The sequence below is a fragment of the Nasonia vitripennis genome (genome assembly GCF_009193385.2).
Source record: "Nasonia vitripennis strain AsymCx chromosome 3 unlocalized genomic scaffold, Nvit_psr_1.1 chr3_random0006, whole genome shotgun sequence".
Taxonomy (NCBI): Eukaryota; Metazoa; Arthropoda; class Insecta; order Hymenoptera; family Pteromalidae; genus Nasonia; species Nasonia vitripennis.
The window spans coordinates 110221-127256 of NW_022279625.1; the positions used below are offsets into that span (position 1 = coordinate 110221).

The following is a 17036-nucleotide window of genomic DNA, read 5'->3' on the forward strand; positions in this document are numbered from 1 at the left end:
GCGCTACCGCGCGACGCGGCGAGCGCTCGAAATACGAATTTGCGTCTGTTCGTCACAGTATCTGTGTGTGTTTTTGTTTCTCTCTCTGAGAAAGAGGTATTAGAGAAAATCTTAGAAAAACCTGTAACGTTGCGGCTTTGCTAGCGCGAAATCGGGCAAAATGTGTCCCACCGAGCTTAGGGACCGATGCGCAAAGCTATTACGTTAACAAAAGGATCGTCGGGTGACGACCAGGAACTCGCCTCGGCTACTCAGCATCTCCGTCTTGACGGACCGCGCAGAGTGGCGGAGTCCTTCTGTGCTCTTATTATGAATGCATGGCTTATTCATGAATGGAAGCAAGGGTTTTAGCATGCACAATAATGACACTCTAATCATTTATACTAAGAGAACCTTCGGGCTTCATCTTCCCTCAGAACATTTATTCACTTAAAATAACAATATGCACTACGTGCAATCGTGTGTGCGTGTGTTGTGCGTCGAGACGATAATCGAGATCGGTAAAGGTGCCTAGCTCCATCTTCTATGCCCCTAGACCCCGCGGTACCACCGTCAAGCAATGCTTCGCGGGAGGGGGGGGGGGGGGGGGGCGAAAGGCTTTCGCCCACTGCTGGTTGATGTGGTCGTCATCACTATAGTCATCCTTCATTTTCTGCGTCGCACACACACACGTACATACTCAGCCTCTTCGTCTTCTTCTGTCTTCTTCGCCCTTTCTGACTTTCTTGAGAATGTCTGCTGCATAATTGCTGACTGCGCACCATCCATCCTTTGAAGTCAGCATGGCCGTCATAATCGACTCAGGAGTTACTCTGGTCTGAAGATAACTCTCAAGTTCTTCTCGCTCCTGATTATATCGTGAGCACTCGCAAAAGACGTGCTCGACATCCTCTGTTGCATCCGAACATATTGGGCAGTTCGGACGGTCGTCTAGTTTAAACTAGAGGTGTGCGAGTCAAAAGTTGAGTTTTACATTTGGTTACGACATTATATTGCAAATAATTAAACCAAAGACATAATAATATATTGTAAGTGTTTAGATTTTAAGTTAACATACGGATTGAACAGATTCAATAGATTACAAAAGCAAAGAAATGTTGATAGGCTGAAAAATCAGTCCAAACAACCAATTGAGTTATTGCTTAGGCAAAAGCTCGAAAAAAACTCGAAAAAGTACTTAAATCTTTAAGTAACATATCACTGTTATAAAACAAGGAAAAACCATAGTATTCGTTAGATATATGTAAAAACTTGACAATCGTGGTATTTAAGTAGATTTTTAACACTACAGATTTATTTTGCAATCAAAATTAAAAAAGTTCGAGTTTGACTCACACACCCCTAGTTTGAACCGATGCAGGTACGCCCGAAAACATCCGTGCCCTGTCAAAAACTGCGTGAGGTAGTAGTTAATTTCCCCGTATCTTCTTTCAATCCAGTCTTCTATCCTTGGTATAAGGCGATGAGTCCATCGCCCCTTACCAATAGCGTCCCATCTTGTTTGTTATTCAGTCATCGTCTTCTTTCTTGCGGCATCCTAGATCTTTCTCTGGCTTTTGTCATTCGATCGTCTCCTAGCTTCGAATACGTCCTTTTTTCCAACTCTAAAAGGTCAATGGGTGGCATGCCTGCTATAATGCAGACAGCATCGTCCGATACCGTACGGTAAGCGGACGCCACTCTTACAAGGAAAGGTACCCAACCCGAACTCACCGATTTTGATGATTTTTATATATGTTGTAGAACATAAAAAAATAAGAGACACGTATTTTTTTTTATCGGCTAATTTTCACTTTTAAGGGGTAAAAACCTCCCCTAAAGTTAACCCCCAAAAAGCGTTTTTTTTTTAAATATCTCGGCTTAAAATTAATATTTTTCAATGAAACAAATTGGAGGTTATTTCTTACAAAAAGAGCAAGTATTTCATGGTGATTTGAAGAGTAAGAGTAGCATCCCCTATTTTTTAGGGTGAGCGGCGTTAGGAGTAAGGTGACCCTGCTAGTTAATTATTATTGTAAATACTATTATTACATATTTTTATAATTACTAAATTTTAATCCTTGATGACTTTTTTAGGTTATTTATTCTAAGAAACAATCTATTACTATACCTTGCGTGCCTGTATAAATTGTTTTGATTTAATATTTTTAATTCGTTTATATTGATATTTTTAATTATTTTATATTTAAGATTATTAATTATAATTGCGACGTTGCAAACGTATAAGCGCATTAAATATTCAGTTTCCCGTACAGCCGCGAAGACGTGATAATAATAAGTGCCTATCGATACGCAGAGATATAATACGTGTTTAGTCTAAAGCTATTTAATTAATACGGCCAACCTCGCGTTGACAATTCTCGTTTCCCAGTCGCGTTTATCCCGATCCGCTAGTGACATTCGCAGAAGTTGTTTAAAATTGTTTCCGTTCCAAGGTGCGAACGCGACTGTGCTAAGCGAGTTTAGTAGCATAGATGCCTGAATTTTGAAAGATTGTTTGAGTGCTTCCGTCCTAGGAGCAGCGTAAACTAGAGCCTGGGGGGATTTCGCTCTGACCTTCTCGCGATCACGTCGACGTCCAATCGCGAAAAAAATATTTGCAAGGTATTGCGAATTTTCCAGGGCTATTACAGAGTAGGCGAGGGACCCCAGAAGATAGTCTCGTCTACGTACCACCGATAGCCAACTCCAGCGCAAGTCGATGGGTAGCACATGCGCTCGATAGGAAATGTTCCCGCAGACGAAACGTACGCAAGCGTTTTGTGCACGTTGCAGCTTCAGGTTACGTGTAGCGTCACGGTCGTAATAAACCGCACAGGCGTAGTCGAACCGGAGAAAAACGAGGTTTTTTACTAGTGATTTTCTCAGATTCCTTTAGAGCGAGTGCCAATAGAACTTGAGCGAGTAAAGAGAGCGAAAAACTTTGGTCCGCACGTGTTTTGCGATCAGTTTCGATTCCAGGCTCGGCGTAATCTACACTCCAAGGTTGCACGCTTCAGTGACAAAGAGGGGCACGTTGTCGACTGTTATTTTCTGGAGATTGTTATTATCGATTCTACTGACGTAAGATTAGCTCCCAAGGATCATGACCTTGCATTTAATGATAATCTATTTTCAGTAGCCCAGTCGGATATAGCCTGGGCGACCGCCTGAACAGCCGACAGAGCCTGATTCAGTCTATTTGGGAAACTGTGACAGTAGATCTGAGTGTAGATCTGAGCACATTCGGCATGATTTTGACGAGGCGTCGAGGACAGCTCCACGTACTTCTGCCGCTGCTACTGTTCTGAAGTCGAAGGTGCCCTGCAGGGCATTTCTTAGGGGCTGGTCACGAGGAAGCTGGAAATTGTCTTCGCTTAGCGTCTCGTAAGCGGTTCAGTTAGTCTCAAACATCCTTCTTGTCTCCAGCTTCTGCCAGTCTAAATCTTGTCACATCTTCGTCCAATCCTGAGTCCTTGGTGATCTTGTAGACCGAGTCACGTTTTTTCATGAGCGCCCGAATGCCTGGATTGATCCACGGCTTGCTCTTAGACGTTAGGGAGCTCGGAGTGGCGCCACTGAATCGTAAGCGGAGATGAGCGCTCTCGTTAGTTGGTCCTAAAGCCGGTTTGCGTCAGCTGGACAGGGTCCCAGCGTTACTCCGGAGATCGGTTGTGAAGTGGCGATAAGGAAGGTATTTGCCGCTTGAGGCACTGGGGCCAGGGGCGAGAGTTTGGCGCGTAGCTCCGCTGCTAAAGCCGCAGTATTGACGCGCTTGAGACAGCGGGATTTGATCTACTTTTTCTGCGGAGGTGGTTTAGATAGCTTGTAACTATTTCTATGAGAACGTGTCCTGCTATGCATGGGGCTTCTGATTTCTTGTGATTTGTGACTAATACTGGGTTGTTTGTGATAAAAAGATCGATCAGCGTGTGCGTAGGATCGCGGTTGATCCGAAAAACATAGTGCGTCGGGCCGGACGGTACTAGGTTAAGTGAATGCAATTCAATAAGGTCCAATAGGGTAGCTGAAGCAGAATTTCGTATGCACATGTTGGTGTTAAAGTCTCCCGTGTCTATTACATCAGTAAAGTGCGGCAGGAGGAGAGAGAGGCATCGGAAGAAGTGAAATGGATAGGCAGCGCCTGGTCTGCGATTGCAGTTTATTAACTCAGCTATGAGGAACCAGGGATTTCACCCTCTTAGTGACACAAGATTTTAACTTTAAAATAGTTGCGAGCGTAAATGCCTACTCCACCTCCCCTTTGACCTTCTCGATCAACCCTGAAGCAATTGTATCCGTCTAAAGCTAAGTGATCGTCCGATTGATCGACGGTCAAGAAGGTCTCCATATTTTCACAGAGCTCTTCGATTAATGAGAAATGGGTCGCAAGTCGATTGACATTTATGTGCCCGAATACCATGTTCCGCCTCTCAACGCAGTGAGCCGACCGATTTCCCGAGCGTCAGAATCTGTTTGCGCGCGGAGGGAGTGCTGCAAGATCTGCATCGGAGTGAATAGCGGTCAAGGGCGCGTCTCTAGTCTGTCACATGAAGACGACGAGATTCTTTACGATAGGAAGTGCGTAACCTAAGCTTTTCGCTACCTTCCTCGCCTTCTTGTTTAGTAGGTACACAGGCTTCGAGTAGAGCGGGCTCATATAGATCTTCCCTGAAATGGGGCAGCCATTAATGCCTTTTAGACTTAGTTTGTCAAGCAGATGCGCACTAGACAGAACCGTGTTCCTTACTGCAGTCGAGCAGAACCTCACGACAACAGCAGCGGTGATATGCTTGACGGGCTCAGCAGCATGATTTTCGACCTGTGGGATGCCGTCACTCCCCCTAGCCTGAGTGTCGAAATGCGATATCGCAGCCAACACATCCGATTCTGTTATAGTGCAGAACTTTAATGTTCCAGGAGGTCTAGACTTTCCAGGGTGAGAAGATAATCCTTAACAGCAGAAGCAAGCGAATCGTTGGAGATCGAGCTGAAATCTTTGTTGAGTTCGTCTGTGGTGAAGCGAGATGGCAAAGGGGCCTTAGAGGTGGAAAATCCAAGTTTCTCCAGTTCCCTTCAGATCTCGGCAACATCAGTTAAGGTTGGACAAGCGTGAATAATAGTAATTCAGCCTGGCTTCCTCGACCTGTCTGTGAGCATCGTCTCTAGCTAGTCTATATACGCGGAGATCTGAATCGAGCCTAGAGTGTTTGAAACACCTGTAAAGTCTATCCCTCTCAGATACGAGGTCACGAAGAGCCGTGGTGAACCACGGGTGACGCTTCGGTCTTAGTGTCACAGTCCGCAATGGGGCGAGATGATTAATGGCGTTCGTAAGGTTAGCGTCAAGCGTAGATATACATTTGTCGAGTGATGAAGAAGAAGAAGTGAAGGATAACCAGTCACATGCGCTAAGAAAATCCCTTAGCTTCTCGGCGCTGATTCCTATGAAGTTTCTGTAAGAGTAGGTGTTAGATACGTAACGTGAAATCTGTACGTAGAGAGTAGCCGTGATAAGGTCATATCCGTTGATGAAAGGTACGTCTATTTTCCAGTGTGATAGCAGGCGATCCTGCTTATCAATTAGACACACGTCGAGCCAGGTATCAGAACCCTGTTTGTGGTGAGTGGCACCATAGGGAACTGACGAAAGAGAGTTTACATCAATGAAGGCCCTGATGAAATTTGCATCTTCAGATGAGGAAAGCTGGTCTAAGTTGAAGTCACCCATTATAACCTATGTGGAATAGTTGTGCATGTGGGTTGTTAGCTGGTCTATAAAGTTAGAGCCTTGGAAGAATGAATTTAAGCTCTTCACAAAATGAATCTTAGCTCTATCCAAGGCTAACATTTTGAGACTTTGTGAGCTGAAATCGCCAGCAAAACAAAAAATGGCATGTGATTAAAAATACGCAAAGCCGCAGACGAGTACAGTAACCGAGGCCAAAAAGCCCACTTAGCCCTTGGTGCACACAGTATTTTTTATAACGCATGCACACAGTATTTTTTATAACGCATGCACACACAGACACACGCACGCACGCTCATACATACGTATATTTGATGTGAACTATTAACCGTTTTCTTTAAAATATCTAAGCAAGCGTTTTTAATTTTTTTTGCATAAAAAACTCTTGCTAAGATTTTTGTTTGCCCGCCGGTCTGAAAAGAAGTTACTTTAGTCCCGCTTAAGAAGAAAGAAAAACGCGAAAATCGTACTCTTGCTACAAAAAACTTGTTTAGTTTTTGATGTTTTTCTTAGGATTTGCCCCGCGAAATGATTTAAAATAAAAGTGGTGTATAGTTCTAATAACCTTTAATAATGTTAATTTTTAGAAAGATTTGACATTTAGTTTTGGAGTTAAAATGATTTAAAAAAATTGCGCTCTACGGTATATAATAAAAGAACGATAAACGATAATATAAATTGCTCGCTGTAAAAAGATAGGTAATTTCATTCTCTTTCAGGTACACATGTAACAATTTACTTTTATCAAGTTTTTCGATAACATTATTAGTATAATAAATTTGTATCATTGTTATGATTTTGTTTCAACATTGGACTTCATCTTATATTATATCTTATATATATATCTCCATAAGGAAACATTATAGGGAAAATCATAGGATCTATATGAAAAGATCATTTATTCAAAATAGAAGTTGGACCTATTCCTTTTGGGGGAGTTTTCGGATAAACACAAAGATCATAATAATTATGTTTATACGGGCGTAGGAGAGGGTAAAAGGGTTATAAAAACCTCGGACGCGCGCACTTAACTTTCCAAGCCGCTAAGGAAAATTAGGGGGGAAATTAGGGGGAAAATTTCTGAATCAGCGGCGGCGGTGGCGGCGCACAGTGGGAGAAAATGGACAAAATTCGAGCCACGCATCATTTTTAATCGTAGAGCCATGATTTTTTTTAAACTCTTTAAAAAAGCATCAAGTTTAAGCTACAAGTGCGGAAATTATTATATCACCTTCCCCTAAACCCATGCGACCCCTAGAAGCCACCCCTACCAAACCACAAGCAGTCTAACTCATCTATCCCAGGGAACAGCGAGTTAAATTGCTTTATTTTTTCTTAAAATAATTAAGCCACACACTATAAGCCAGCTAATAACCTAAATACCTACCCCTAAGCCGCTTAACCCCTAGAAACCACCCCTACCAAACCACAAGCAGGCTAACTAGCCTAACCCTGGGAACAGCGAGTTAAATCGCTTAATTTTTTCTTAAAATAATAAAGCTACACACCATAAGCCAGCTAACCACCTAACCACTCACCCCCCTACCCCTAGAAACCACTCCTACCAAACCACAAGCAGGCTAACTAACCTAATCCTGGGAACAGAAAGTTAAATCGCTTTATTTTTTCTAAAAATAATAAAAACCCATTCCACAGGCCAGACCGGAAACACGCAGAATCGTATAACCATGTAATTCAAGACATTATTACAAGTAAATTAGTCACATTATTTGTTAGCTGTAATTGTTGAATGAACTGCTATTAGTCATCGGCGTTGAAACAGATTTAAGTCCCTTTACCACGTCAAGGTTGCCATTTAGCCATCGAACACTCGTATAATCAATAGATTTAATTATATTAAATTATACTATAATATAATAAATTCGAGAAATCTTCAAAAAATTCTGATTTCAACGTATTTTTTTATTTAATCTAAGAACTTTTTCTTCAGTAAATTTTTTTCTAAAGTCTATCATTCTCAAGTAAAAAATTCTGGAAATTTTTCACGATTTTCCCGCGTTAGCCGCCATTTTATGTGCTTTTACCTTTTTTTTCAAAATTTAAACTTTGACACTGAAGTTTAAGTCTCGAGGACACGATTTCTTCGCTCTAAACATTAAATCTTAAATGATTTCAATGTGAAAAATCGACATGAATAAAGATTTTTTTTTAAACCATGTTTTATTGCTTGTGGTTTGCTAAGGGGGGTTTCTAGGGGTTATGCAGGTTAGGAGTAGGTATTTAGGTGATTAGCTGGCTTCTGGTGTGTGGCTTAATTATTTTGAGAAAAAATAAAGCGATTTAACTCGCTGTTCCCAGGGTTAGGCTAGTTAGCCTGCTTGTGGTTTGGTAGGGATGGTTTCTAGGGGTTAAGCGGGTTAGGGGTAGGTATTTAGGTTATTAGCTGGCTTATGGTGTGTGGCTTAATTATTTTAAGAAAAAATAAAACGATTTAACTCGCTGTTCCCTGGGATAGATGAGTTAGATTGCTTGTAGTTTGGTAGGGTGGCTTCTAGGGGTCGCATGGGTTTAGGGGAGGGTGATACAATAATTTCCGCACCTGTAGCTTAAACTTGATGCTTTTTTAAAGAGTTTAAAAAAAATCATGGCTCTACGATTAAAAATGACGCGTGGCTCGAATTTTGTCCATTTTCTCCCACTGTGCGGCGGTGAAACTTTTTTATAATATAGAGAGATTAGAATTAGAGAGACCTTTTTGAAATTCTTACAAAGAGGTCACGAATTTGGTTCTATGACTTACGTTTCGTGCAATTGATGTCCAGTCATCTATAACTTTGTATTTCAAACATTTTTAAGATTGAACGGGATAGAAGGATATTGCATAAAATAATGCATTATTTAAATGATTTTTCAGAAGGGTAATTTGAATCAATATAATAATAAACTGCTCTATTTTACTTGTAGGAAAAGCATCAAATACAAGTTTGTTCAATTCCACACTGTCAATACGCTATGATGCTCAGACAGCAGATTTAACATGGGTATGTGTTTTTTGTAAAAGAGGTCCTCATTTCTTGGTGTCAAAACATTCAAGTAATATATTAACAACTATATGCGATGTACAGGATTTTTCAGAAAGTTGTAAGGTAAGCTAATATTCAAAATTTGTTTAATTTGGCTTTCTTTTAAATAATGAAATAGGCTGCTTCATTTATAAAAACCCTGACAAATTTAATTTTATGGTACTTTATTTCGTCTTAGATTCATTTTTTTAAGATATTTCAAGCAATTTTTGACTGACCAGTCTGAAATTCTATGAAAAGTTTTCTCGCAAACAATATAAAATTAAATTTTATTCATCTTGATTTGTTTTACGTGTTTACACCATTATCTCTGTGAGACTGGAGGATCATGCATAATTTTTTTGGAAACTTTTTGTATAAATAACAACGTGATGGTCTTATTTCGGATTGACCCAGCACATTTACGTAGAATGCGGTTACCTTCAAAAATCGATAAAAACGATTTTTTGCTAATAGAGGTATGTGCGCTATATGTATATATATGTGTGTGTGTGTGTGTGTGTGTGTGTGTATATATATATACATACATACATACATATATATAGAATGGTCGTCTGTCCCAGAGGCAGAATTCTCTCTTTCACTCTCGCCTTCGCTTGTGTCGTTACAACTAGGAAACTAATATTATTTATAATATTTGTCGATATTCATTAGAAGAGAAAAAAATAAAGAAGCTCCTGCAGCATCAACACTACCTTCAAACAAGGACTACCAGACGATGCGCGAAAAGCATTCGCCTGACGGACCCAGTGCGAGATCAAAATAGATGGTGGTAGTTTATTCGTATTATGGAAGTTATTGTAATAATGTATTAAACAGAACAAATAATTAATAAAATACGCGAGAGAAAGAGTTCTCCGAGCATGTAAGTGACCGATGATTGATAGCTGAATTTCGCGCCGAATCACCCTACAAAACGCTCACCAATACTTCCAAACAGTATAAACCCAGCTTTACGATTATTTCAAAATGGTTCTAGCTGCCAGCAACGCTAACTAAAATTGACAAAAAGTGTAAAAACAGCTCTATGGTCTATTCCAAGCAGTTCATGCTAGAAACGCCATCCAGCACATTCAAGAAGTTCAAGTATAGCTTTAAGGTAGTCTCTGGTTGGTTAAATCAGCCAGAAACACAAAGTATTACTGTCGAAATCACGTAAATCCAGCTCTAAGATCGTATGAATGTTGCTGAAGTGCACATAGACGCCAATAAGCACCAGCTTAGCACTCGCCATGCCCATCACCGCTATGACAATCACCGATTTTTTCGCTGTAAAAAATCAATTTTGGCCTGTAAACTCGAGTTACAAGCATTTTCATGATTTGATGTCAACAAAAAAAGTTGTATTTTTCAAAGAACTACAACTTTTTCATTTAAGATAACAAATAGTCAGGAGACATATATAATTAAACTTGCAAAAAACTATTTAACACTGCTAGACAAATTCAAAATATCCAAATGAAAATATACGTGAAATAATAAAAGAAATTTAATAGCGTGTTAAATATCAAAGTATAAAAAAAACTCAAGCTTGCATGAATCCAAAATAACTCCTAAACAAGATCTCATAATTTCGATAATAAAGATAATTACAAATAATTTGTTGAAATTTCAGATGAAGTTATTAAATCAGGTATAATCAAAAATGAAAAGAAAGCAATTGAGAAAAAATATGAATAATCTTTCAAGAAAACTCTGAGCCTGCATAAATAGCAAAATAGGCGAAAACAAAATAAAAATTAGACTACTATTGACCAATTAAAAATTGAAACTAATATAATAAACAAGACTTGGGATGAAATCGCGAAAAAAAAGAATGAGTATTATAACAACCTTGGAAAAATATTGAGTAATAAAATAACTGCACAAAGTAATAAAAAACTAGAACTACCGAAAAGCAATCCAAAAACAATTTACATTAAACCAAACTACAAATTTGAAATTATAAAAATAATAGACAGCATGGAATTAAAAAAGGTGGTATTGATAAAATCATTGCAGATTCCTTGGCCCATGTGATTAATCAAAGTTTTGAATTGGCAATTAGGCCAGATATGTTAAAGACAGCTGAAGGGATATCCAATATACAAAGCTGGGAGAAAAACGAAATAAGTAATTATATACCTAATGTCAATATCAAATAGTGCTAAATTTTTTGAAAACATTATCCACAATAGAATTATATACTTTATAAGTCAAAGTAAAATAATAAGTAAAAACTATTATAGATTTATCTGAAAAATTAGAACCAAAAACGCGTTGGACATAATTTCTAAAACCTACTTAAAAGTGAACCGGTAGCTATTACTTTTCTAGACCTATCAAGCATTTGGCACTGTTAATCATAAAATACTGTTAGACAAGCTTTACGCATATGGTATAAGAGGTAAGAGGCATCAATTTATTATAAGTTACTTCAACAATAAGAAACAAAAAACAGGAATAGGTTTACATACTAGTGATTTCGAAAACGTAGATACTGGTGTCCCACAAGGGCCGATACTTGGCTCTATACATTTATACTTTACGCGAATGACTTGCTGACGAATATGCCAGAAAATTGCCAGTAATAGCTAATGGAGAAACTTACAATATAGTGTAGATTAAATGGTCAAGTGACTTAATTTTTTTAATGTTTTTGCTAAGTTTATTATTGATAATATTCCATAACTGTTTTGGATTTTCAATGTTTCTTTTTATCTCATTATTCTCAAATTTGTATTTTGCATATTTAACGACTGTATTTAAATTTTTTGGTAATTTTTCAATTCATTTTTCAATTCTGAATTAGTCGGATGGTAATTCTAAGTCACGACCCGATCTTTTTTTATTTATTTATTGAATAATTGTACTTACTTGATTTGGGCTGGAACTCTACTGCTGTATCTGGGACAGTCGTGTGCAGGATGGGATTAATGATGAACACATATAAATTATATACTTCGCTATTTATTTAAACCAAATTGCGACTTTATCCTGGTAGCTCTGTCATCAGCCGAGAGTGTCGTAGCAGAGTCCAGTTTGAGTGAATAATATCGACTGACTAACTGATCGCATCTCGTATTTGGGTGTATTCATTAACTCCGCTGATCTACTTATTGTACGCACTCATCAATTTTGTGCTTACTGGATAATTGCTAAATATTACATTACGTCTCAGGACGTAACAGTAACAATAATAAGGTGCATCCGACTTTTGTACGAGTTGAATTATGCGTTTTTTTAACGCATAGCTGATTTTTACTTCACTAATTTACATGAGAATTCTGCGCAAGACAAAATGGACAATCATCTTAGAAAAGTTTCAAAGTGGTTTAATCTTAATAAATTATCATTCAAGGTTAGCAAAACAGTGTATATAACGTTTGGTAGCTATTGTGATAGCGTTCCCAAAACTTTAGATATTAAGATAGGTAATAATGCTATAAAAAAAAGAGCCATAAATGTCTACAAGTACTATTCGATTGTAATATGAAATAGACTAAAACGTGAATAATATAATTGAACAAATTAGATATTTAATTTTTAATTATGCAAAAATTAGAAATGAACAAAAAAATATCGCTGATGATATACTATGAATTTTTCCAAAGTTTAGTTAATTATGGCATAATCGCCATGGAAGGAGCGTATAATAATTGTTTAAGCTTGATGCAAGGATTACAAAATAAATAATTGAAAATTATAAACAAAAATCAGTTTTAAATACAAGATGCTCTTCATACTTTAAGGTAATTATTCTAATTGGAAGCTGTTTTGTATCATTATCCAAATTTAAGAAATATGTACAACTCAAGCACTAGCAATACTAGGAGTAAGACTACCAAAAATAGGTAAAACTGTGAGTCAAAACAATTATTTTGTAGCTCTTTATGCATTTAACCTATTACCGAAAGGACTGAACAGTAATAACGTATAAAATCATAAAGAGACGAAAAATATTTATAAGAGAAAGTTTGGTATATATTAAAGAGAAAACTGCATAGCATTGTTACTTAACTTTTGAGTAATTAAGTTTGGCTTTCAAGTTTTGTAGCATTTCTATGTTCAGATAAATACGTTACGGCATCCTATAGAGACAAACTACGTTATAGGGCATATTTATATGATCTAAATAAATAAGTTAAAATACAAAATTCGACCAAGGTATAATAAAAATGTTAATACTAAAAATAGTTTTGTCAAAGCAATCAACATCTACAATAAACTGCCAAACAATATCAAAATCTTGACTTGCGAAGGAAAACAAATATCAAAAAGATACAAGATTTGTTGAGGATCAATGAGTGTAATAAATACTTCCGTGACGATAACCTGCCAGCAATTTAAAATATGGCTTTCAACTTATTATGTTCAACCAAGACCAATGTGAGCGATGGTGTGAAATATCTTTAGAAATACAGAGTTTAATGCAGCAAAGAAATCAAATGAAAAATAATGAACAAGGAACTGAAGTAAGCTCTGTATTATTAGATATCAGAACTTATATTTGCGCAAAGGGAAAATGTAACTCGCATAAAATTTGCAAACATTGTCGTATCTCCATTTAAAATTATAGAAAAAGCGATAAGTACATATCCGAATATCATTGATAGTTTGGACAATATATCAAACGAAATAATAAATGCTTAAACTATATGCAACAAGTCTACAGATTAGCAGACGTCACAATGGTCGCGGAATCAGTCTATAGAAAAACATGAACATAGACCAAGTCCGTAGAATTCCGCAGTGCCATCTGCAGACTTTTGTGGCAGACTGATTAAAGAATGCAAATATATCGCTGACAGTGCTTTAGGCACTGAAAATAGTGAGCAAAGGTTCAGGAGAAGAGGCAAAGAAACCTAAAAAAAAACAGCTCTAAACAAAATTTTTGATTTTTGCGTATTTTATAAATAAATAAAAAATCCCTCATTTTTGTGGTCAGACCACCCTCAACTGATAGCCTGGTAGCCATGGATAGCATTGCTGATCCATACAGATTCCGACTTAGCTGCGGAGGGACGTCTGTTACACTAGCTCTCCGCTCTCGGTTCCCGTCGCGCTCCTTCGCTCGATTCTGTCCAGAACAAAAACAGAAGAAGATATTTTTAACATCTAGCGCCTCGAATACTATTTCCTGCATTTAGTTATCATTATGAAACTTTATGTCCAGGACCCAAGACGAGGACGTAGTAGGGTGGGTTTTCAGGTCCGATTGGGATCCTACCGATGATGAAAAGACCCCAAAGATTCTGACCAATAAAGGCAAGAATCTTAGCCCAGCCTATGAAGGCAAGAATTAATAAAGGCAAGACCGTGATGATACTGACCGATAAAGGCAGAACCGTGAAGATACCGGCCAATGAGTGCAAGTATATTTACTTGGCCCATAAATGTAAGCATGTTATGGTAGCGGCCGATGAAGTTAAGACCATAGAAAAGGTATGCGGACTTTATACTTTACCTAATAAAGTGTTCGAAAATTCCTCCATGATTTCTAATACACAGTTGAATTCGTCGTTCGAAGCTTTCAACAGTATACAAAAGAACATCCCTTGGTATACCTCTGCAAGCATTAGTAATTTGATACATCATATTTTCTCTATTGGTATAAATCGGGGGGCGTATAAATAGAATAAAAATCGGGGCTCGTGAGATCTGCGGATTTAGGGGGGGGGGGGCATTAAAATAATCTTCACCACGTCCAATACCTATCCATCGATTACGGTTTACTTGATTTAGAAATTGTTGAATATCTAAACTTCTATGAGCCAGAGAACCATCATGTTAAAATCATATAGGCACTCTTGTTTCTAGATCGATATTAGCTAACAGATTTGGTAATTTATATGTCAGAAAATAAAGGTATCTAGCTCTGTTAACATTATTTTCAAAGAAATAAGACCCGATTAGATAGTCATTAATAATACCACAAGGTGCAAATAACAATTTTTTAATATTGCAGGTCATGTGCATTAGTAATTTTAGTTGCAGGAAGCCAGTCTTTCGTCTAAATTTTATCATTCCTAGTCTTGTTTGGTGTGATTTTGTTGAAAATTGAAAAAAAAAAACAAGAATTCATCTTACTTAGTGTAGCCAAACTATTTTTGATATTGTAATATAACCCCGTATAAGCAAAGTATCTATTAATTTATGAAACACAACTCTTATTTTTAATTTCTAAAGATTTTAGCTGAGTTTAAGAATATTTTATCTCATTCATTATAAAAGTTATTAAACAAAGTGTGAAAAAGTTTGAAAATGCATTGGATTTTATAATTGAGCACAAATTTTGTCTTCTCTAAAATAATTTTGAAATATCATTGCGATTAAAATTCAATGATTAAGTGATATGTCAAGTAGATGTACTTAAAATTACAATCAAGAGCTATGATTACGAATAAACAAGATATGAAACTAATAGAGTGAATGAAATCTCTTTCTTATTAAATTCTATCATAAAATAGAGTTGCTCAAGTAGATCTTGCAGAGTGACTTTGGAATGACGTAAGTTCAAAATTTTGAATTTTGATCTTCATCGGCCATTTGGGTCTAGATATCAGTTCAGACAATTTGAAAAATAATTTTATCGTGTTCGTGATGATATGCGAGTGATCAAAAGTTTGTGTGATGTGTTTTAATTTTTTGACAAATGCAGTGTTGTACTTGATTCGTTGATTACCGGCGAGGGTGCTTTTAGGATTTCTGTGAAAATTATGTCACTATACGTAGTATAAATAGCTTCGAATCTTAAATTTTTCGCCAACTTGAGTATTATGATTGATTTCTCGATGATGAATATGGTTTTCTTTAAAAATTGACTCGCGTCATTATATTACATATATTTTTTGTCGGTTTGCGAAATATTTTGGTTCCAATTTTGAGGTCGATCTTAAAGTAGTCTCTGAGTTAACTATAGTTGTTTCTACCTTTTCTTGTGTAACTATTGTGCATACAAACTTTTTGCAATGATAAAAATCATCTGAATTGAAATCAGATATTTTGGCATATTTTAAGATATTTTCACCCATTGGTGTGTATCCTAATTGTTTTTTCTAAGACTTTGAATTACGTGCCTTTCTGCTTATATTATGTTTAAAGAAATACCTATGTTTGTTTCCATAATTTTTGCGTGCTTCAGTAGTTTCATCTTGTATTTATGCTTTCTGACAAGTACTTATTGTAACGGGGCGTTCGACATACAATTCGTGCGGCTGCGAAGATGCCGCACGTCACCTCGAGAAGGTCCTTTTCCCGCTCGGCTTTCCCTCGATGACGGCCGAGTGATAGCTAGTGGACGTTAGCCGCTGTGTGTAGCGCTATTACCAGTGCTTTGGCCTGCCGATGCTCGATATAAATGCGTTGTGCGCTCAAAGCATCATGCTTTCCTCCGCGTATTCGTGGGTAGACGGTCAATCGGGATAATCGGGTATCAGACACAGAAAGAAACCTCGCGTATGGATGGAAAAGAATAAAGTATATTGTCAAAATCAAAGTTGTGGTACAAAAGGTGACAATATTCTAATAACGACACTTGCACGCGCGAATGCGAGAGGAACGCGCACCGTTTCACAGGCGAAGTTCGGCCAATGATTTAGTGGCGACGAATGTCGGCCTTCGGCGGCTTCGTCCCGGGTATCGAAAAGAATCTTACTTACTCGTCCTCACGACCGGTGACGGCTCCCAGGAATAGATGCGGGCTGCAGTGGTTTTAGAGGCGCCCCTCCAGACACCCGAAGCTTGATAAACACACTTGTGCGCCGGGTGCAGTTATCGGCTCGCGGATTCTGACGGTTCGTTGCGTGGATGTATTCACGGCCGAAGCGAAATCGAGTTTGAGCGAGCTCTCGCTCTTTGCGGGAAAAATCCTTTGTCAGCGCCGCCGCTGACGTTGTCTGTTAGAGTCTAGTCCTAATCGCGCGACATACGAGCTCGCGAGATCCGAAATCTCAGCGCTCGTTACATTATATACTAAATTTTTCGGCAAAAGCGAGCCAGCCGGCGACGTGAGTCATAGCGCGAAGCCGAGGGCTCTCTGCCGTTCCTCACCAAGCAGCAGCAGGTAAGCATCATAAACAACATATATCTGCGTCGCGCTATCATCAATAACGGAAATTGATATCACTCCATTTATAGATCGACTAACAAATTGGAAAAAACTCTGTCACGCGGACGAAGCCGTATTCACGCCCAATCGGGGTAAGCAGTTGAAAAACATACGTAAATTATGATTTCAGAACCCGCGCGATATTAAAAGCTATTCCGATTACAGCCATTTGTGG

The 17036-nt window shown here is 37.9% G+C and overlaps 1 protein-coding gene across 6 annotated transcripts in view; it reads left to right on the plus strand.

The window, feature by feature from the left end:
• LOC100680449 overlaps positions 1-17036 on the plus strand; it is a 138209-nt gene that overhangs the window by 86522 nt on the left and 34651 nt on the right. For all 6 annotated transcript variants that reach the window (XM_031925970.2, XM_032601816.1, XM_032601817.1 and 3 more), the window contains one exon: positions 8654-8835. In XM_031925970.2, the coding sequence (XP_031781830.1) occupies positions 8654-8835 (182 nt within the window). The remainder of the gene's footprint in view (positions 1-8653; positions 8836-17036) is intronic.